The sequence below is a fragment of the Xylocopa sonorina genome, chromosome 3 (assembly GCF_050948175.1).
Source record: "Xylocopa sonorina isolate GNS202 chromosome 3, iyXylSono1_principal, whole genome shotgun sequence".
Taxonomy (NCBI): domain Eukaryota; kingdom Metazoa; phylum Arthropoda; class Insecta; order Hymenoptera; family Apidae; genus Xylocopa; species Xylocopa sonorina.
In genome coordinates, this window is record NC_135195.1 from 11,731,880 (window position 1) to 11,754,807 (window position 22,928).

A 22,928-nucleotide genomic window follows, 5' to 3' on the forward strand; every position below is an offset into this window, starting at 1 on the left:
TGCGTCGGACTCAATGGTTAACGAGAAGCGTCGCGAAAACGGAATTTATATAACAGTTATACGTTATTTAGTCTCGTTTAAGGAAGGTAGCTGGATACCAAGCTCGGTTGATCCTTCAACATCCGATGCGAAACGTATGGCTGTCAACGGGAATAAAACGCGGAGAAAGCGCGGAGAGAGTTTCGAAATATTTCAATTATGAAAGCGTCTAGCGAGGACACGGCGAGCAAACCAACGGGGCGCGAACCGAAAGATTCATGGGTTTGGGCCGCGGAGGTTCATAAATTTCAGTTTGCAGAATTCATTAATAATTCCACATAATCCGTAGCAAACCGAATCAATGAACGATCTCATATAAAACGACCGCGGTCGCATGGTTAAATCATAGCTACGGCTTGTGTTTGCAGACGCGCCGCTACCGAATTCCGGCAATAACAGCCCGGTAATGGACGATCGGGGCGTCTGTCTGAAATTGTTTTACAAATGAGTCAACTCAGCCGGCGATAGATCAATTCGCCCGGCAATTTGCCGGCCACTTTCGAACCTGTCGTCGGTAAAAATACACGGGGCCGCGATTTATGTGCCGCGGATCGGTTTCATTCCGTGGCAGGGACCTCGTTACACCGTTGAATCACCGTAGCCAGACGACAATTATTTCCCTTCGTTGGGCACCGCCGCGACGGATGTTCGAGAACCGAACGGAAAAGCAAAAAACTCGATCGCCACTCGTAAAATCGAAGATGAATATGCTTTCGAGCGTTTATTTCACTTTCCCGTATCGGAACGCCGGTTTGGAGCCTTTTTGTAGGGCAAACGATAGCTTTTGTAGTGATTCAATTGGTCGACGAACACTCGACACGTGGTATGGGGCTCCTTCACGTGTTTGAATTTAATTTCTCCGTTCTTCACGTACTGGGCGAACGGTATGTCGTACACCATGGTCCATCCGAATCCTTGCGCTATACTGGCACAATGACTGCGCCGGGAAGAAGTTTATTAGATCTGGCGAACTTCCGAACGTACGAAAGTGATAAAACTTCTTTCTTTTTTTTATATTAAAAGTATTGTAAAGAAACGAGGGTCGTTCCCTGCTCGAAGGAGCTGCTGATCTAACGTTCGAGTTAGTCCGCGTTCGAAGAAACTGAAGTAAAAAGGTTATACCTTTTACTACCCTCCTATAAAAGAAAAAATGAAAATCGTAAAATACTTTCTCTATGACTACCTAGCTAAATTCCAGTTAATCGATGCTCGAGTAGTTCATAATCATTCCACGGTTTTACACCGGAAACTTTGGAGAACGTATTAAGAAGTATGCGCCCTCGTTCTACTTCAAGTGATCGATCACTCTGTATCTCTTGTCATCTCTGTCGTCTCTCTCTTCTCGCCAGAGAACGCGATTAAAACTCGGGGCTATCGAAAGCAGAGGGTAACTCACATGCTGTTGCAGTCGAAGCGGAACAACCGGAAGGCCGTATCACGCGCCAGGAGCCAACTCTCCTCGATCAAACGTTTGGCGATCCCTAACCCCTGATACTCTTTGCTCACGGCTATGCTGGCCTGCTCGAACAGCCTTGAAACGCAATAACGCTCGTAAACTCTGGGCACGTCCGCGATGAACCCGAAGAACTCGATGACGTCGCGCATGGGCCCGGGTTCTATGCAGCTCGCCATGTCGCACAGCGTCCGCCCGTCCCGCTCGCTCGCGGTGCAATTTAGGGCTGCGCCGACGATGCAATTATCACGATTCTCGGCGATTATCGAGAGTCCATACTTCACTTGATCCTCCATCATGGTTCTCCAAATAGGCGGCGCTTCGGTGCCCGCTAGACCGATGTTGAGTATTACCGGTTCGTGTTTGTAGTACGCGTCGCACATGAAGTCCACCACGTTCTCGTAGTCGGGTGGTAGGGCTAATCGCGTTCTGAAAGGTGGATTGTCCTGGAAGAATGTGCACGAACATGTCCAAAGATGATGACAGGACGGACTCGAAATGTCACTGTATTAAAAGCACAGTAAGTCAGTGACACGGATCGAAGGGAACGAAAACGCTAGCATTTATCAGTTTCGATATCGAAACGAGGAATAACGTCTTGCGTTGTGTTTTTGGATCGATTGTAATTATCGTCTTGCGCAGGTTACGTATATAAATTCGAATTTATATCGCAGCCAAAGTTACTACTCACATCGCATTTAACTAGCAAATTTCTTGCCGCAACATGGAAATTAGCTCTCCCGGTTTCGATCCCATTACAGTTCGCAGCATGCTTGAGGCATTCGAGGACAGATCTTCGGTACGATTTAAATAGCAGCCATTTCATTTCGTCCTGCTTTCCGATAAAATAGCATTCCCCTTCGAACGGGAGGGAGGGTTGCTACGCTAGAACCTTGGGATTGTAATCCAGCTTACTTGTAAGCAACTCGAGGGTACGTGTTCGCGGAGACGTTGCCTCTTGTCGAACTTGCTAGTTCGCCCACTTAATTGTTTGACGTTTCAGACGCCTGTAAAAGGAACGATCGACGTCTATCGACGTGTTCTCCGTGAATTTATTCGCCAGGCGACGTTCATTTGAACGATGGTCAACATTTGCGCGCGATTTCGCATTAATATCGTATGGAAATATTTGCCGCTAATTAATTCGATAAACCGTCGAATCGATGAGTTGTTTGATCGTCGTCGAAATAAACAGCGGAGGCAAATTGTACCGTGGGAGTACAGGAGGGCTGGTCCGGTTGAAAATTACGAATTATTTTTTAACACCACGTTAATACCCATCGCTGGCATATTTGGTACTTGCATTAATAACGTGTCTGGTTTAATGCATCGCGTGGCTGTGTAATATCTATATCGAGGACCGGAAATTAAATCCAGATACGTAATCCGCCACCTTTCTATAGTTGGATATTACAGACGTCTCCAAGCTAATTTGAAATCGTCTTTAAATGTACGAAACAACTGAAAGCCCCGCGAGCAGCGGATTCATTCATAACCGTGGTACGAAATGATATGGCAGCCATTAGACCAGTTGATTTATGCATTACTCGCACCACGTTTTACCATCCCCGATGTACGGGCAGACAAACACATCCACACATGCATACACGCGCCCAGCGTTCGTCCATGCTCAAATCTTCACCATCTTCGTCTCGACGAGGGTGTACACGCGTGTGCTGTAGTGCATGTGTGTAACTGGGACAAATCGTGGATGTGCAGGATCCCACCAGGATTTCACCTAGTCTAGAAACGCGTATATGTACATACGCGTAGGTATCGTGGAGACAAGTGTATGCATACGATACAAATTCCGTGCGAATCGTACACTCACACTTGAACGTAGGCAGCGCAAAAGGTACGCGAAGGGGTAGCGAAATGACGGAACTGCGAGAATAGTTAAACCGGCCGGTGGAGTCGGGGTGTTCCCGAAAAGTTACGTATCTGACGTGTTTCTGATTGCACGAACGTCATGAAAAGATGTTCTAGGAACACGATACTGCTTCTGACAGATGAAAAGTAGAAGAATATCATCCTTACTGAATTTTAATACCTTCTAAAAACCTTCCTAATCACTCGAGACGATCACTAAACACAATAGCCGATCGAACGCACCTGTCGAAATCATTTATTCGTTTCCATGGACTTTTAACATTAAATCGTATCATTGTTCGTTCAAGTACTCACTGCGACTATCACGAAGTGTTGAGAATCAAAACCACGCGACGGAATGCTTTCCTATCCGTTTCGTAGCCGCTCGACGACTGGCGTCGAACAAGGGCGACGAAAGGACGCGAGGGAGGACGGGGCGGGCCAAACGAGCTTGCATCAATTACCCCTCTTTTATTCTCGTTTCATCGGATGTGCCGAAAGATTGCAATTTATCGGCGCAACAATGCCGAGCATTATTAATATCCATTAATCAACCGGGCTCCGGTTGCTGACGCGCGAAACGAGGCGATCCCCGTGCGAGCTCGAATCATCGGCTGTCGGCGTATAAATAAAACTTGCTGCGGAGGGGTAGGTGAGAGAGAGAGAGAAAAAAAGAGAAAGAGAGAGAGAGGGGAGGAAGAGAGGAAAAAAAGGAGTGGAACAATACGTTCCTGATGAACTACGGGCAAATACGGGAGTATATTTTTGATCCCCCTCTGTTTCGCTTGTCGAATCGATGGCGCTCGAAATGAGAAATTCTGAACGACGATGGAAAGGTTGCCGTACGAGCCCCCGGGAAAAAATGGTCTGGGGCTGGATACGCGAATATAAACGATACGAAGGAGAATTGATTTTCCTTTGACACCCAAGTGTGCGTTGTTTGCCGAAAGGAAATTGGTATCGCGGAAATTCCGTGTCTATTGGTTATTGTCAGCGTTTGCCTAGCGTTGCCCTGTTGTTTCGAAGGTTTCCGGGTGAGATGTGATCGGTGTGTATCGATCGAACGATTGGTGTATGATAATTGCGCAATTTTTTCGGGTTTCTGTGTTCAACGAGTGTAAATATTAAGCGTTTTGTATAAATATAATAGAAAATTTGCAAGATTTGACAGCTCTTTTTCAGTAACAAGTTACGCACAGATGTCATGTAAAAAATGGGGAGGAAAATGCTAGTGGAATTGATTTCTGTTTGATGGTGAAGAGTATTTTGTTGACGAGGATAAAAAAAATAAGCTGGACGTATCAAATAAAATTTATAACGAACATGATTTTAAAACTAGCGAAATTGAACAAATAATAACTCGCGACAATTTAAACGATTATCTAATGAATGGAACGCTTTCTACAAAACGTACCATCATTTTTACTGGATGCGATACCGTGTTGCGCATCGCAGACGCATTATAGGCTTGATAGTATGTAAAATCATTTCAGTAAACATTTCTCCCATTATCCAAACATTCTGCAATTTCCAACCGATTAATCAATATAAATGATATAAATTGCTAATTACCATATTAACAATAATATACATCGTTCCTATAATCTCTAACAATTAGCGGTTTAACGCATTACAAATATTAATATATCCAATTTCAGCATGAAATACTCATGCGACGAATTAAAATCATTCGTACCCTCGCAACAACAATCGATTATAAAGCAACTTCAATTCAGAGCGATAAAAAGGCTTTCGTTTTTATTTTTTCTGTACACACAGCGAATGTGACTCTGACCTACCGACTCCATCAACACTAATAAATGCAACAACTGTCAAACCCGAAATAATAGCAGTGAATGAAGTTATTTTTAACTGGACAGCCACCTGTGCCAATGAAGTTAGTCAAAAAATAATTTCCGCCTCGATTTAAGGCACACGCGAGTTAACGCGCTTTCCCCTGACCGAAGCCAAACGTTCTGGCCTCATCCTTGCCTCCCTGATTCCCGTATGCTTGAAATTTCTTGAAAAAATCATCGTAATCGTTGTGAGCCTGATAACCTTTGGACTCCTTAACAGCCTGGTGTTTCCCCGTCACCCCTTCCTTGTGGTTCTTCCCCTCGTCAGAGCCAGAGTCTCGAGAGCGACCCTTCTTGTACCTGCCTTCCGCGGAGACATACTTCTCTTTGTATCGTCCGTGTTTCTTCGAATGTCCACCTTGGTCATCGTTGCCGTAATAGTCGTTGATCCTCTTGCGCTCGTCCTTGTGATATACGCTGCGATAACCGCTTTCCTTAAGGTCCACGTGATCGTTGTCGTTCTTGTGATACTTGGCCCCTCTGCTACCCCCACCCTCTTCCTCGTCATATCCCGAATGATGCCTATGATTATCATAGAACTTCCTTTTACCACCCGCCTCGTCGTACTGAGACTTCTGCTTCTCATTTATCTCGTCACCCTTCTCCCCTTTCTCGATCGTGGAGGACTTCTCGCGACCCTCATCGCTGCTACCACCCTCCGATTCGTATTCGCTGCCCGTGCGCTGGGTACCACCAGCGTGGTCATACGTTTGAGAACTCTTGGATGGGGCGACCTTGGTAATCTTCGACTCTGCTTGTCTGAGCTCCATCTGATTCACTCCAGGAGGCTTGACACCAGTGTAACTCGCAGGCAACGTTTTAGCATCGGATTCTAAAGGCAGTACGTACGTCACAACGTTGTTATCCACTCGAGGAGCCTTTACGGGGATCAGTTTCACCTGGACGTTCATTCCATGCGACGGTTCGTTACTGGTTACTATCGCCTGATAAGCTACTGTAGCATCGCCACCCCCTACGTATCCGTTCAACTGCGCGACCTTAGGGACAATATTGACAACTCGCGACTCCGCTTGTCTGAGCTCCATGTGATCCACTCCGGGTGGCTTTACGCCTGTATAATGAGCCGGCAGCATTTCAGCTTCCGGTTCCAAGGGCAACGAGTACATCGCGAAGTTCTTGTCCACTCGAGGCGCCTTAATGGGGATCAGCTTCCGGTGGTAGCCTGGCTCACGCGATCCCTCGTCGTTCGTTACTTCCCTGTAGGTTAACCTCGACTCTACGGCTATTGGCTCGTAGATCCTCCTATCACCGAAGTGCGGATCCGGTTGCGCGATCGTCGAACGTGTACACACGCAGAGGACCGCGTAAACAGCGCACCATCCTCTTCCGAAGACCGTCATTCTCCTGGGAACACAACCGGTACCACTGGTGCTCTGGGTCCAGTCTAATTCGTGCTCGATGCCGCACTCAGTCTGTACGCATGCCGCATAACCGGCGATGGGATCGTTTTAGGCGCCGTCCTAGCCACGCTGGCTCGCGGAAACGTGTTCTGTTCTACTGTAATCGCGTACCAATCGATCGAGCTCTTTTATACGTCACGCGGCCCGCTCGAGCGATTTGAGGCGGCCGCCTCTCGCCCAAGACTGCCGCTGACGGAGTGCATGGTCCCGATCGACGGTCCACCGTGTGCAAGTTTCATGGCGAAATTTTTCGATGGCCAAGCCTCCAAGGTACTGCGGTCGATCATGCGTTCGATGCTCTCTGGCATTCGAGAGGAACTGGACCAGCCTTGAGGGGATGTGGCGCGCGATCGAAAGAAACGGAACGCGTTCGAGACACTTTCCTTTATACTTCTTTCCTTACGTACTTTGCAAGATTTCGAGTATCTTGCGACAGAGAGCCTCGCGTTCGAACTACTGTTGGGAACCGTGTTTAGAGTATTAGAATTTTTGCATGTTCCTCGGAATTTTCGGAAGTAAATGAAAATTGTGCAGTCGATATAATATTGTATATACTTTAATTCGACGGTGGTTCTAGAAATGACTAGAGACCGTGATGAAATCTGTGCAACATTTTCTGGGGCACCTTAATAGTTTGGCGATTATCCGCTGGGAGAACCTTTTTGTACAGTGAAGGGTTATGCAATCTAAATCTTGATCGTAGTCCACGAGTTAATAAAAGTACTATCAAAGTAAACTTATAATGCGTTCTTCTGGCACTGATGAAGGAAATTAATCAATTACTGATTATTCCTTCCTGAATATATATAAAAGGATTTAAGAATTTTTAAATAGAACATTAATAATTCACGAATTCTAGAATGGAATGAAGCGAGCGAATTGGGAATGCTTGTAGATTTGCAGAATCATAAGTTAGAATAAGAATCGTTATTTATAGGAGGAGTTCTAAGGTTTCGCCACAAATGTTTGCCACTGTGTTCAGCAATTCAGGCGAATTGATAAGATTAAAAAAATTTCATTGCATAACCGCAGTCTATTTTGAAACCGCACTTTTACAAGGAGTCAGCATCAATTAGACTCATCGTATTTTCTGCATCGAAAGCCTCGGTCCGGACGCAGTTTTTAAAATTGCAAGAATACCTCTCGTTCGATTTTGCCGAGCCAATCAAGCAGCAACGCTCGCCAGCAAATAATCGCCGCTCGAATCGCCGCTGGCTTCCTCTTCACGCTGCCGAGCAAGTTCGCGCGAAATAGGATTTAACACGAACGGTCTTGCGAGCAATTAAAACTGGCCCGCCACGAATTACCTTTAACATTCCGTTTATGCTTGCACTTGAAAGTAGATTTCACCACCCCCACCATCCCTCTGAAAATCGCCGATCACGTAAACTTTCTAATACCGATTTACATGTTACGTAACGATTACATGCCGTAATTAAGTGTGACACTTTCCTCGTTAGCAACGGGCGACCATGATTTGGCATATTTCGGTGCTGATGTGGACTTCGATTTGCCTGGTGGCGCATTATCGGTCGCCATACTATTTCTGAATTGAAAATAGAAATTGTCCTCGATCAAACTTTCCATCAGGCTTGATCGTCACAGATGAAGATTTCCAGCACAATTTCACAGGTGTAAATTATGTAATAAAACATTCTGATACCAGCTCGTATTCGTATCGTCTATCGATCGCAGCCAAGGAGCATCCCAAAGCGTACCCCAAAGGGTGCACGAACGATCAGTCAGTGCTGGGGGTAGCGGCACGGTGACGCATTACGCAAATTGCCACGATTCCGTAGAACGCCCCGGCGAGGAGGCCAAGCAGCCGCCCAATAACGCGGCGTACTTGAATTATCGAGGCCAACCTTGGAACACACTCTCGGTTCCACTCTATGATCCCTTATTCACCTGCCGATTCAGGTTCTCCTGTATATATATAAGGCGAACCAGTCGATTCATGGACACACCAGTGTACATTCCGGTTCACCCGGTTCAGGCAATAGACGCCGTTCGCCGTGATCGATTACGTGACGCTCAGACTCTTATCCGAGTGACGTTAAGCCGTTACACGTACCGCGGCCGATATGTTCTCCAGAGGGTTGCTGGTGTGCGTGTTCCTTCTGTCCGGGGGTGGTGACGCCGCGCCTATCACGGAGCGTCGTATGACCGTGAGCAAGATGAGCGCGATGGACTTGGACAGCTCCGCCACGCAGTACGTGTACAATCAGCAGCAGGGGCTTCCGCTCTACTACGTGCGGTACACCAATCACGGAAGCGGACAGTACCATCATCCACCGGACGCCGTGCAGTACGTTGTCGGGGCTGGTGCACCTGTTGCGCAGGCCGTTCACGGAACAGCGTCGTTCCAGCACCCCTATGGAACCGCGAAGGATGTGCCCCGCTCGACCCACCAAGACACTGGCAATTACGGTAACGAGCAATCGGCGGGACACGCGGCTGCGATCGCCAGCTCGGTGCCGCGTGCGCCGTATTACGTTCACGAGCAGATGATCGTATACGAGGGGGATGGAAAGGGTGGTGCGCGTGGGAAAACTAGCGAGGAGGATTACGGCAAGGGAAACAGCGAGGAGGATTACAGTAAGGGGGGCGGCGAGGAGAGCCACGAGGAGGATGATGAGGATGACGAGGAGAGGATTCATAGTGATTTTGGTGAATCGATCAAGGGGTTGGGGTACGACGGTGGTTACGGTCATGGAGGAGGTGAGTCTCGCGGGGATGAAGGTATCTTTTTCGAAGATGGAAGTGGGAAAGAACGTATGGCTGATGAGTATTCTCAGCGCGGTGACAAGGGGGAGAAGGGGTACAAGACGCTGAAGGAGTTTAGTGAAAGCGAACAGGGTAGCGATGATAACAAACACGACGAAGGTGAGTTCGTTATCTCTAATATTGCATGTAGGTACGAGATACTTTGTAAAGTTACTTCTTGCGGAAATGTCGATACACTTATGAATAAAAACGCTAGAATCGCGTGATATACATAAAAGAAAGTACATATTAGCGCGTACAGTTATTTCTTTTCGCAAATATCTCCACGTAGAAAGAGACACGCGGCAAAATTGCATAACACCGTTATACCAGGAACAATGCTAATATAGTAGGATGTGCTTGTATTCACACGACCGGTTTCAAATGTCCAGGATACTACAAAAAGGAAGGTGGGCACAAGAAAGGACACGTCGACGAGGCTGAAAAGCACGGCTCGCACGAGGAGGCAGAGAAAGGCAAAGAGGGCGGCAGTTATGGTCACTCGTCTTACCATAAGAAAGGGCACAAAACGAACGGTTACCACAATGTCTATCACAAGGACGAGTACAAGAAAGAGACGGACTACTACGACGACGAGCATAAGAAGGGTCATTTCGTCGAGTACGAGGAATTCGACAAGAGTTACAAGAACGACGGGGGTGATTCCAAGAAAGGGGGACATCACTCTTCCGGGCACGATTATCTGGATAGCGGGAAGAAAGGGTATTACGACAAGGGACACCATGACGCGTTGAATCAAGGTCACCAGGCTGAGGCAGGCGAGAAATCGTATTATAACAACCACGAGGATTATGGCGCCGAGAAGGATTCGAAATCTGAGAGAACGCATAAATACCACAAGGATCGTTGATTACGTTTCGCGTGCTACGCTGTATAATCTGTATTGCGTATAATACAGATAATATACTGTATAATATAATATACTATATAATATAATATACTATATAATAAAGAGAATATATTATAAACTTTATATTGGTTAAGTTTGTAGTTCCCTCCGGCTTACCCGCTGCTAAGTACCGACCGTAACTAAATTTTTATCGTCCTTGATGAATTGCTAGAGATATTAATTTCTTCATTCTTGGACCAAGGAATTTCTTTGCGCTTGGCTTAAAAATGAATTAAAAATAATTCCGATTCAGTGACACTATTCTTGCTCAATCGAATGAAGCAATTCCTCTGGAAAGTGTTATTGACCTAATTTTTTGGGGGCCCTAATGCACTGTAGCATATCCAGCGCAAAAACGCGGAGCCATTGAACTATTGCGAGAGTCGTTGCGAATCACTAGCTACAGATTTGTTACATATATACACAATAGAGGTATTGCAAAACGGAAATTTTGAAACGATCGCCGAGTCCCGGTTTGTTTTACAAGTTGAACAATCTCTTCTTGCGGCGCTGAAATTGAAAAGAAATTACTGCAAGAAATCAACCGCTATGGTAACTTAAATTAGACGGACAAGAAAATTGATTATTGAAACAAACTGATTGATCGTGTTTTCGTAGGAATTACACACACGTTGCGTAGAAAAAGAATCTATTTCTAAACATATTAATTATAGTGTTTACAGTATGTAATAGGCAATCAATTTGGCAAATTTCGTGTATTTTCTTCAATCTTGTTATTTGTCTCAATATTTACTTTGCAAGTATAATACTCGGGTGTACATTAACGCCGTTCTTCTATGCAAAAGACTCGATCTCTACTGTTAATAACCGATATTACAAAACAAGGAAACGTTTATTTCAATCAACGAAAATCGTACATTTATTTCGATCGGATACAAAGATCAACTCAACACGACGTTCAACAAACATAACAATCAACGGGCATCGTGCCTTAATGCCCCTTCTTGAATCCCCACGACTTGTGGTCCTCGTGACCGCCCTTCTTGCCGTGATGAGAGTGATGAGAGTGATGCTCATCGTGTCCACCGCCGCTCTTGTGTCCCTTGTGATCATGATGATGACCTCCCTTCTCGTGGTGTCCCTTCTTCCCGTAATGATCGTCGTGCTCGCCGTGGTCGTGGTGACCCTTCTTGAAGTGTCCGCCCTTCTTGTGCCCGTGTTCGTGATGGTGGCCACCGTGGTCCTCGTGGTGTCCCGAGTCATGGTGTTCGTCGAAGAACTCCTTGTCCTTCTTGAACTCGTCTAACTTGTGGACCTCGTGGTGTCCCTTCGTGCTGTGCCCCTTTCCAAAGTGGCCCTCCTCGTGGAACTTGTGCCCCTTCTCCCCCTTGTCGCCCTTGTGGTGCTCCGCGTAGTAGCCGTCGTCGTGGTGGTGGCTCTTCTTGTGTCCACCGTCTTCGTCGTAGTGTCCGGAATGCTCGTCCTTGTCGTGGTGTCCCTTCTCCCCTTTCTCGTCGTGGTGGGTCGACTTGTAGCCCTTGTCACCTCTGCCCCCGTGTTTGCTGAAGTGATCGGAGTGATGCTCGCCACCGCCGCCCTCCTCGTGGTGATGCCCGCCACCATGGCCGCCACCATGATGGGACGCAGCCACGGCTAGATCATCGTCCGCCGAACCGATCTCCCGAGCAACGATCGCCCCGAATTCACATACTATGCACGCGAGCAGCAGACTAATCATCAGCCGTGACTTCATGGCGGCTAGCTAAACCGATCGTTGGAGTTCGAATCGTGGTGCGGTATCGAAACGTTCGACTCCGACGCTGCGTTCGGTATGATTAATCCGGTCACCACGCTCGGATTATATATCGAACGGCGAATAATCGATATTAAGGAAGCGGCGGTTCCGTCGCCGGTTCCTTAGCGCGTTGCGAAAGTAACGTCTCCTTAACCCGCTTAGTTGGCAATTCGTTGATTTCGAACGATCCGGCGCCGTCAATCGAAACCGTTATGCAACCGGTTCGTAATCCATTGCACAAACAACCGGTGAAACATCGGTACCGTTGTCGTAAACAATACTTTTCCCCCTCGCTGCCCGCGGTTTTTCTCCGGCGCTTGCGTAACGGGGGGGTCGGTTTCAGTATTTCGGGGCCGATCCAGACTTTTCCGTGTGTGCACATCGCCGGATTTGTCCGATACAATTTCGTTTCGGGCCTGTTTGCGACAATCGGATCGACGTTTCCGATTGTGCGGAATTAAATATCCTCGGATACGTGAACAAATACGAGTCGAGCGAATAATAGCCATTCAAATATATTTCCTGGTGCCTGCCACCGTGGAGAATCACGGATCCAGCGGCGACGCAGGTGAAAATAGGCAGCGGCGTTATTTATTCGCACAAATATACTTTCGTTGTTCACCGACCGCAAAGTAGATCGAACCACTGTGCTCCTTTCATGGAATCTCTCGACACGGTTGATCTGATCGCACGACGAACGTAATATCGCGATGCATACGAGCGCGATATACTTCTGAACATCGTCGCGTCCTGTCCGACATGGCGACGTTTGTCATCCTCGTATTTGGCGTATCGAGCCCAATTTGCCGGCGTCGGAGGATCGCAATAAAACCGGGAAACGTCAAGCTTTAATCGAGAAGGAAAGTGAGAAACTATCCTTGCAGAAAGGAGTTCGGTGAACGGTGAAGACAATATTTTCGTATCACCGGCTTGGTTTTGTAATAAACGTTCTCTACTGGTTGCCGCAAATTGATTGGCTTTTTACGGGACGCCGCGTTAGCGATGCTTGATTTGTGTCGTTGGTACTTTCCACGTCCAGTGTAAATAGCGTTAATTTATTTCGCGGTTAATTGCTCGGTGAAATTGGAAAAACCGCGGCTGACGTGTCCATCAGGGCGACGTGTGTCCTTATCGCGACCGATCCTCGTGGTTCAACGGCGTGTGTAGGGCGTCTCCATTCTGCGCGTAGAAGCGGAGCGTTCGCGGATGAAATGGACCACGGGTCGGTGACGTTTACGAAATATGGAACCAGCAGTCGTTGTAGTACTACCCGTGGCGTGCTATACCGTAACGTAAGCGGTTACGTGTGAAACGCCACCATGACGGCTGGTATATAAGCTTTGCGTTAAAGCGACGTGATCAGTCGATAGCACTCGTTGGTCCACAAAGTACCAACATGGCGAAGAACTTGTGGCTCTGTCTCGGCCTGGCCGTGGTCTGCACACTCGTATCCGTATCCACGGCTAGGGAGCTGAGGAACAGGAGGGACCTCGAGGCGGCGGCTACCAGCCATGGTCATGGTCACCATCACGAGGAGGGCGGTGGCCACGAGCATCATGGCCACCATCACGACGACCATGGCGAAAAGGGTGAGAAGGGGTACAACCACCACCATCATCACGACAAGGGCGATCACGGTGACTATGGTAAACACCATGATGAGGGCCATCACGAGGAGCATGGCGGGCACAAAAAGGGACACCATGACGAGCACGAAGAGCACGGACACCATCACGAACACGGCGAGGAGCACAAGGGGTCCAAGTTCGGGCACAAGAAGGGCCACAAGAAGGGCGAGAAGACTCATGGTTACCATCACAAGGCCCACAAGGACGAGTTCCACAAAGAGCACAAGTTCTACGACGACTACCACAAGGGCGGCCATCACGAGAAGCATGGACACCATCACGGACACCACGAGAGCAAGGATGGCCATCATAAGAAGGGCGGCCATCATCACTCTGGACACCATGAGGATCATCATGGAAAGAAGGGTCACTTTGATAAGGGACATTACGACGAGGATCACAAGGGTTACCATGGCAAGCATGGACACGACGAGCATCATTCGCACCATGAAGATTATGGCAAAAAGGGTGAACACCACGGGGGGAAGAAGCATGGATATTCCAGTGGTAAACACTAAAAGAAGCAACAGACGCAATGAAGTTTACTTATTTTTGTTGCCTTTCTTGTTTGTTTTCATCGTTGATTAATTTTAGACGCTGAAATATGCATTTGTCACGATTTTGTTTTAATAATAAAATTGTCCTTTAACGATTACGCGTTACTTTTATTCACGAGAGTCTACATCCCTTCGACCCTGTCATGAAATTCAATTTCCTTTTCAACTTGTTTTCAAGACCATACTATCCACTGTATCTCAAACTGTATAACAATAAGGTAATGCATACGAAGAGTGTAAATCTATAAGAATTTTTCATACATTACAAGCTTGATACGACGAGTAACATAAATAAGATCTAGTGGAGAGAAAAAAATCCGTGCCCAAATTATTCGGTACTGCAATTACACAATTTTACCTAACAGCTAACGTCTCCCTCTTGGAAAATATAATAGAAACAGTCCGTGACTAAATTTCTCTACGACGATCGGGATTTTGCAACAGCGAACTTACATAATTCGTCTCGTGGGGGGCAAACTGCAGCCAGGCAGGGTTTGCAAAACATTCGAATTCAGACAGCAGTCCGTTAACGCCCGTAACACGTGGGCAAATGTGTTCGAGCACGGTACCAGACAGAAATCAAACCGTGCCCTCCGTGTCTCTCTCCCCCTTGGATATCCACCCGAAACGTTCGTAACGTTTCGCACGTTTTTCCTAACGGCGACCAGTGCCGCATAGAGGTACAAACCACAGGTGAAAGACATATAAAAGTCAGATTTTCGCGCATCCATGTCATATTGGCTGTAACAGCCAGCTAGCTTGTCGTAATCTCGCCAGTTTCGCCCACTTGCCGCGCAACGTACGACTCACTATTCCATACGAGTATTCTTCCCGCTGCTCCTTTCGAGAAGCTACGTTCGTGCTGCGTACGAATTCTGAGGTTGGATCACAGGTAAATAGAAATCGAACGAAGACGTTTCAATTTTAATTTTCAAATTAAATTTGGGGAAGCATAGTGTTCGCATTGTAAAATTATTCTGAATCCTTTAAATGTAGATTTGATTGTTTCAACGCGTGGAGCGACGCTTCGAAATTTTAATTAACGGCTGTTGAGCACTCTGTGCAGATAACCAACCAGCTAATCGTATCGTTCTCCATTAGATACAATTTACACTCTGCTCAAAAATAGGCACTGAGCCAGCAGAAGATTGAAGAAAACCGATATGTTTGCCGTACGTGGAGCTTGGTCGCTGTTGATAATCCTGGTTAGCCTGGCGTCCGGAGGTGCAGCGACTGGCATTAATCACGGGGACCTGGAAGCAGCGGCCACCCATTGGTTCGAGAAGGGCGATGGTAGCGATTCGTACGCTTCTCACGAAGATAAAAGTGGCGAACGCGGAGACAAAGGCTACGACAACTACCACGAGTTCGAGAAAGCTAGCAAGGGTCATCATGACTTAGCCAAAGCATATGGATACTATGACGAACACGATGGCAAGGAGAAGCATCACGATCACGACGACCATTATCACGACCACGAACATCGCGAAGAGAAAGGCGACAAAGGGGGTGAGAAATTCAAGAAGAATCATCACTATGGGAAAGGACACAGCACGCACGTGTTTCACGAGGTGAAAAAATTAGACGAATACCAGGACCACAAGGAGTTCGACGACGGAAACTACGATTCCGATTTCGACGAGCACCGCGACGATTTCCACCGTGGCCACAAATTGGGAAAGGGTGGGTTTTATACGGATGGTAGTCACGACTTTGATGATCGCGAGGGTGGCTACGGCGATAAAAGTCATTACGAGAAGGGATACAATCATAAGGATCATAAGGGACGTGATAGCGACTGGGATCATGAAGATTATTATCATAACGATTATCGCTATGGCAAGAAAGGCTCGCGTAACGACGGAGAGAAATCTGGATATAAAAAAGGACATTAGTCTCGTTTCCTTATTGCTCTTGATAAACTGGTACCCTCCTCCTGATCTATTGTATATACAGACGTCACGATCGATTTTGTACTTTTGTTTATTCTTTTGTAACACGCGATTAGTTACGCGCAAAGCGCTTCGTTCGCGGGGAAGAAGGGAAGAAAAATAAATGACGTAAAAACCTTTGAAATTATTCGATTGCGATAATGAAGCGAATAAATTCGATGAACCGGAATATTAACACTAACAAATAGTCCGCGCAACGGGGACGAATTTGCAGAGGCAGGAATACAATGAAACGTTAAACGATTCAATAATGTCAACCATATATTGTAACTTTCCGGTCATTATGGTCCGTGTAGCTAAATTATTACACCAGGTATACATTTCAGAGTAACGTTGAATTCTTGTGCAGTGGCCACAAACCATATTACCAAACCGACCGTAAATTCCTTTGATTATTAATAAATCTCTACGTCCCCCCCTGCTAATCTATCGAATACCGATATCAACCATATTGATAAATGAAGCGCGTGTCCCTTGGTACCATTTAATCCATAATTTGTAGAACGTTTAGGAGAATTATATCTGCCGGATTCATTGCAGAATAGTAGGATTAATTCGCGTAAAATGAAGACCGCGATGGAGCGAAGGAATTTATAGTGGTAACGCGACTCTCAAAATCTGGCTCTCCTCGGGAACTGCCCACTTCCAAGCGCCACCGCGATTCTAACGTTAACGCCAGACAGTAACACCGATGTTCACGGTTGTAACGCTCGCAGAAACAATATTATACCAGCGAGAGAGAGAGAGAGAGAGAGAGAGAGAGAGAGAGAAAGAGAGAGAGGACGCGTACGATATTTCTTCGAGCAACTAAAACGTAGCGGGCAGAGCCGGGTAGTAAAACCAACCGGGACGGCGGAAGAGAAATAACGACGCGTACATGTGTTGCTTAAAATTTCAACGCGTCCTAATAAATTTTTACGTCCCGCATGACGAGAGTGCAGACGATATAAGCACGGGCCACGTCCCTAGACTCCTTTGAAACGGGCAGCTCGTATATACATACGCGACCCGCTCTTTTTGTCCGCTTTTCTTCGCAGCATTCTCGCTTTATCACGCGGCCGCGTACGACACCACCCCCGCTGTGTGCAACCGAACGCGCGTACACCGCGCTGACGCGGCGAGAGAAACGCGGCGCGCACCCTCGACGAGACGGGGCGAGAACAGTCCGCGGGGTTTCGCACCGCATTCACACCGACTGGGATTTGATTAACGATTCCACCCCCGGCAAATGAAATTGCCGTGGCCATTTGTGGGTCTATCCAGACCGGATTCCGTTGCGCCGGACACGGATTAACGAAGCTTTATACGCTTCTTTCGGGCCGGCGGGGTTGTTGCGAGCAGGCCACACGATCACGCTTGCCCATTCTCGGCCGGAGATTGCATAGGACCGTACGGGATCCACTTGAAATTCTCTGCCGTGTGACAATTCTCCCTCCGTCGAGCGCACCGCCGCGGCGAAACCCGCCCCGGAACACGCCGGCCATTGTTTCGCCCCGTGATGCTCGTACGTGTGGCTGGCTTAATTAATCTAATTGGAGTGGTCGCGCGGCTCGCAAAAGAAAAGGAGGAAACGGTCGCGCCGTGCCGCGGTTCTAGAGCGGATGCCGCCTCTGCGCATCTCTGCTCTTAAAAATCTTACATGGGACAGTGGACAATTTAATAAAGAAGCCTGCTGGAAACAGCGATGAATATAAATGTAAATTAGACTGCTGCACGCGATACGAAAGATTTGTCCCGCGTTCCGCGACTGGACGTAACGCGGATCGCTCGCACGGTGTGTGCACACGTTTATCAGCGGCCAGCGCGCGTTACGAGATATGTAAAACGAACGTTAACAATTGTTGCCGCGACGGTAAAATGTTTCTCTCGTTTCGCGTTCAGACAACTATTCAAATTAAAAACGTACCGTTGTTTTCGTTCCAAATAAAGGACAGTACTGTTACAATTATTTTAACGTTCGTTTACTCGCTGCTGTAGTAGCCTGTGCAATCGTGATACCGATAAAAGATCTCGCGAGAATGCCAGCTTAATTACCGTCGTTTCGCATTTTCTCGATTCGAGTGGAAATGCGAGAACCGTCCCAATTGTGAGTGTTTTCGAGCGGGTTCGTACGCTGAGATAACTACGCGACGAAGGGGGTGAGAAACAGGCTCGCCCCGGTACTTTTTGATCGATCACGCAATAATCCTGGCGTTCGACCAAATCAATGAGCACCCTCGAGCATCGTCGTCGATGCACTCGTCGTGATAGCCGTCTCGTCGCGGGGTGACTGTCGTCGACGTAATACGGATAACGAGCCACTCGTACGTAGCAATTTCCGCGGTCGCGGGACAGCATTTTTGATTGCACTCCGCGCGCTTTGCCGATACCCGTACGTACACGTACCGTTTAATATTTGCGACGACCCCGTCGACAGCTGCTTTCCCTTTCTTCGATTTTTCCTCGTATTTTCCTCCATTCTTGTCGCGGTTCTCCGTTCGTTCTTTGTTGGGGTAGTTTTGGAACCAATTAGCGGCGATAAAATGCGAGAATAAATAAATTCCCAGTTATTTGACTAGTTGATATAATAATAATTTCATTCTTTAAGAGACACAATGTCTCATACGTTTCGTTTTCACGCGTGCCACGGTTATCCTAGGATTAAGAAATGGAACGGCCCTCGATCGTTTCTAACTCTTTGCAACGTTTCAATTACATTTCACTGTGACAACATCCGACGATCGTATTTTCTCGATCCTCCGCACTGCGCCATTGTCAGCTCCGCGGGTGTTTCTTCGGATCGTGGGCGGGAATTGAGGGAAGCTGTTTTTGCCGGCGAGCAACGCGGGAGACAACGGGAGTGCGCCGGACTCCGGGGTAAATTCGATCGCGTTCGATTAGAGACTTTCTTTTCCACTCAACGAGGCCACGGGACGAGTACACGCAATTGATCAACGGCGCATCAGTAATTTATCTTTTTCTTCGACCGACGAAGACGTCGCTGTTACGAAATTGCTACATTTAATTTCCGTCGCCCGACATCCGTTCGTATTTTCTTACCGCGTTCTCCACGGCCACCCTCGCTCGCCGCAGCCACCAGGCTAAATTGAATCGATTCGACGAGAAAGACGAGAAGGAAAGTTGCGGATTTCCCGAGGAAACCACGATGTTTACATCAACATTCCTGTTTCCCATGGTTCGACTCCAAGGCGAGGTTCGTGCCCGCGAAATTTTTGCGATTTTCGACAATTACGCGTCAACGCCAGCGTGAATATCCGTAATGGGCAATTTGACGAACGATAGAAGAGAAAATTGAATTCGATTGTATAAAGGGGCATTGATTTTTTCGACTAATGGAACGTAATTTCACACATATTTTCGCGCCGTGTGCCATTAATACGCCGTTCAGTTCGTCGTTGAACGCTTTAGAATGAATAACAATTTTTGGCGCTAACCAAATTGTCGTCCTAATTTCTCGCGACCTAACAAAATCGCAAACAAGATAAAAGCGCAGCTGCGAACGAATTCTATTTTATTATATTTCCGCGCGTTATACGCGGCGCCCGACGATTCGCTCGCATTAAATTGGGAACAGCCATGGAACTTTTTCGCTCGATTTATAAAATGTTAGTTAACGGTGAAACATTTCCGCCTAACTCCGGAAGGGGATTATCCCCGCGGAGTTTCGCTTGATTTCCATCGTTCAGTTTAGTCACCATTTATCGCCGTGCTATTCTGCGCGTGGCGAAAGTTGCTCTTTACACTTTGATTACAAATTCAATAATGTATCCGGGGAAGCGCACGAAATTTATGGGAACATTTTATTCAATCAGCTCAGCAATTGACGTGCCAATTTTATTAATTAAACATTTCTACTTTCGTCCTCCGCGTAGTTGAGCGGCGGTTTTTCATAATACCGTTCTATAATATCGCACGAATCCAAAGTTTTGTAATTTCATCGAGTGGTCAGCAAGTATAATGACGCGACTAATTGAACAAAGTGCAAATTTTCTACCATCGCTCCGTGATACACATTTTACTATCGATCTTCCATGCAAATACCCAAAGCTGTAAATACGAATTGCAATGAAAATTGTTAAATTTACATAGTAATAACATTGCACTTAGCGGGGGACCGTTAAAGCTGGCCATTGATTTCTATCGTGTGTTAAAATTAATAATCAACGATCCAATTAAATCGATAATTAGCTTACCGATCCGATTTGTAAGTCTCTAAAACACGATGTTTAAACATCTCAATTGCTTGTCTGTGACGAAAGGAGATCGAATAAATTGCTTTCGAATTGTTTATTCATACCAATCACCGTAGCAGAAGTGGACACTTCTTAATAAAACGACATCTCTATCGCGTCAGACGAAAGGCGCACTAAAATATGCGGTATCTCGTCTCATCGAGATATTCGATCGATCAGCACCGTTAGACGGACGACAGACACGTTGAATTAGTAACCTAACCGAGACCTTCGTGGACCTGACTTATTAATTCCCTGGGTAGAGCGGGAACGTAGCTATCGGATAATTCGCAGAGGGCCTGGGCCGGATACGTGCGAACGTTCCACAGGACTACCACGTTAACCAGTTTTGTTTTAATGAAATCGAGTCGCGAACGAAGCTGCTAATAGAGTTTACACCGGCACGCGAGTACCGGGTAACGAGGACTTAGTATGCGACCCGGGGACAATAGGAAGCGTTTAAATTAAAGGGGACGTGTAAATTCTGGCTGCGCGCGGGGAAAACCGTCGAGAATACGAAAATATTCAACAAGACCGACGTGGCTTCCATTATCGACGATCGAGGTGATCGACGCTTGTTATTAAAAAAAATTGAGAATCCATAGTCGCTAGTTACCATCAGGCATTGGCTTGCTCAAGCTTTAATTCTTACAGGATCTCATTTTCAAGACTCGTGCGCGAGAAGTAATACAGTAAAACGTATCTTGTTATATAAATTCTGTTTGCGAAATTTTCGAGCAGACAGCGTTAGCAGATTCCATAAAAGTGTTTGGGGATTTCGTAATCTCTTTGACGCTTTTACGTTCTGGATCAGAATCCAGAAACAGAATACATAAATCGAAAATTGTTAAAGAAGCAGACGCGCGCGTGACCCACGATTTCATTTTCGAACAGGGATGCCTACTGTGCGCACAGTGTTCGTTTACATATCCTGTAGAGTTTTTGATTTTACAAATATTTTGGAATCAATCTCTCTTTGACCATTTATTACATTTCAACGTTTAAAGCGCGCGTTTAACTTTTGTCGAATGAAAACGTACGAAATGTTTCGTGTATAATAAAAACTGTGGAATCTCTGGTTTCAGTTCTGATCGATGGAGTACGATAGGAAGCGAGGAAGAGCAAAAATTAGGGACGTAAAGGAACGGACGTAATAACAATGTAATCCTCTATTAACTCCGCAAGGAACCTTTGATAAAATGTTCAGGAGCGAGTGAAATAATAATCGGGCAGCCGTAGTTAGAGCTTCGTTCCACCCCGCTGGAAATTGCACGATAAGACTGCGGAAGAAAGCTTTTGACGACATAAGCCAGCTGGATTAAGCGCTTGATTAAGCTTACGTTGCTTGCGCGTTGGCATTCGTGTATTATTTCGAAATTCTCTGTAGTAGTGAAGGGTTATATGTACATCGCGGAAACGCGTAATTAAAAAGTCGTGTATTATTAATACCGTTAGGATAATCGATGGCAATATCAGGATATCCACTGCGCTCCACAGCAATACGGATCTGAATTCCTAATTAAAATTCGCAATTTTCACTAGTCTTCGATGTACTCAAAGTAATAGCTCCGATTGCACGTTTCGTGAATTGCAGAGGAAACTAGAAGTTCCGAACGAATCGATCTCAGTTGACACGCGTTGATTAGCCTCGGAAATTGCAGCACCACTCGCATCTCATTCATTTCACGGCTGGCAGCCGTGTACTTCTCTGATCTGTGGCGAGCATATTTTCCCTCGTGTTTCTTCTTTTTTTTGTTTTGTTTTATCGAAACACGATAAAACGCCCGCCAATTCCATTATTGCACATCCAATTACATTTTTCCGCGCACCACGCGTTTTCACCCACCGTCGATGACCGTGTCGAATTCGCTCGACGGTCGAGGCAGGCGGACGAATTAGTTTCCCATCGAAACGTTCGCGAGCAGTTCAGAGATTTTCTTACGACGCGATTCTAACGCGACTACCTTCGACGTCTCGCGTTTTTCGCTCGCGTGGAAAAACGCATCGCTGAATTACGCGAAACAATTTTCCAGCGTACATAACTAGAGAAATCGTGCGGATTATAGAGAAATGCGATCGCTGTTTGATTAAAATTCCCGGGGGACACGCGTGCCTTTCCCGATCGCTCGTTCAATTTCCCATCGGCCGTTGCTGGTTTTTCTCCCCCCACGTTTATCGCTCGTGGACGCACCCTGCGCGAGAGCACGCACCCCGACGGCAACGTGCAAACGCGGGCACGTGTTTCCTGTTGCGTTACACCGTCGCATCGGCCAATGCAAATAAACTGTCCCGGTGAGACCGGGATTATACGAGGCAAACTGGTTGATAGGTAAATAGAAAGGAATAACGGTGGAAATGCACGCGCAAACAGTCGCGTTATTAATTTGAACGTGGATCAACCGGAGTGGATGAACAGATAGAGTCTACGGCAGCGCTGTCCCAGCGACGGTCCTGCGAGCTTCTGCGGTCCCTTCCGCTTCCGCGTGGCG

The 22,928-nt window shown here is 46.8% G+C and overlaps 4 protein-coding genes across 4 annotated transcripts; 2 read left to right on the top strand and 2 right to left on the bottom strand.

Moving 5' to 3' along the window:
* Positions 1-765: 765 nt before the first annotated feature.
* On the bottom strand, positions 766-4,781 carry LOC143433488 (arylalkylamine N-acetyltransferase 1). The gene is made up of 3 exons (XM_076910825.1): positions 4,776-4,781; positions 1,436-1,938; positions 766-976 (listed from the first exon to the last, which is right to left on the bottom strand). Exons 1-3 carry the CDS (start codon positions 4,779-4,781, stop codon positions 766-768), a joined length of 720 nt encoding a protein of 239 aa, XP_076766940.1.
* Positions 4,782-8,722: 3,941 nt separating this feature from the next.
* LOC143422382 (uncharacterized) lies at positions 8,723-10,275 on the top strand. Its single transcript, XM_076892962.1, has 2 exons — positions 8,723-9,524; positions 9,797-10,275. The coding sequence occupies exons 1-2, from the start codon at positions 8,723-8,725 to the stop codon at positions 10,273-10,275; spliced, it is 1,281 nt and encodes a 426-aa protein (XP_076749077.1).
* A 991-nt stretch (positions 10,276-11,266) lies between these two features.
* On the bottom strand, positions 11,267-12,028 carry LOC143422401 (uncharacterized). The gene has a single exon (XM_076892997.1). It carries the CDS (start codon positions 12,026-12,028, stop codon positions 11,267-11,269), a length of 762 nt encoding a protein of 253 aa, XP_076749112.1.
* A 1,438-nt stretch (positions 12,029-13,466) lies between these two features.
* Positions 13,467-14,216, top strand: LOC143422338 (uncharacterized). Its single transcript, XM_076892917.1, has one exon. It carries the CDS (start codon positions 13,467-13,469, stop codon positions 14,214-14,216), a length of 750 nt encoding a protein of 249 aa, XP_076749032.1.
* Positions 14,217-22,928: the final 8,712 nt, after the last annotated feature.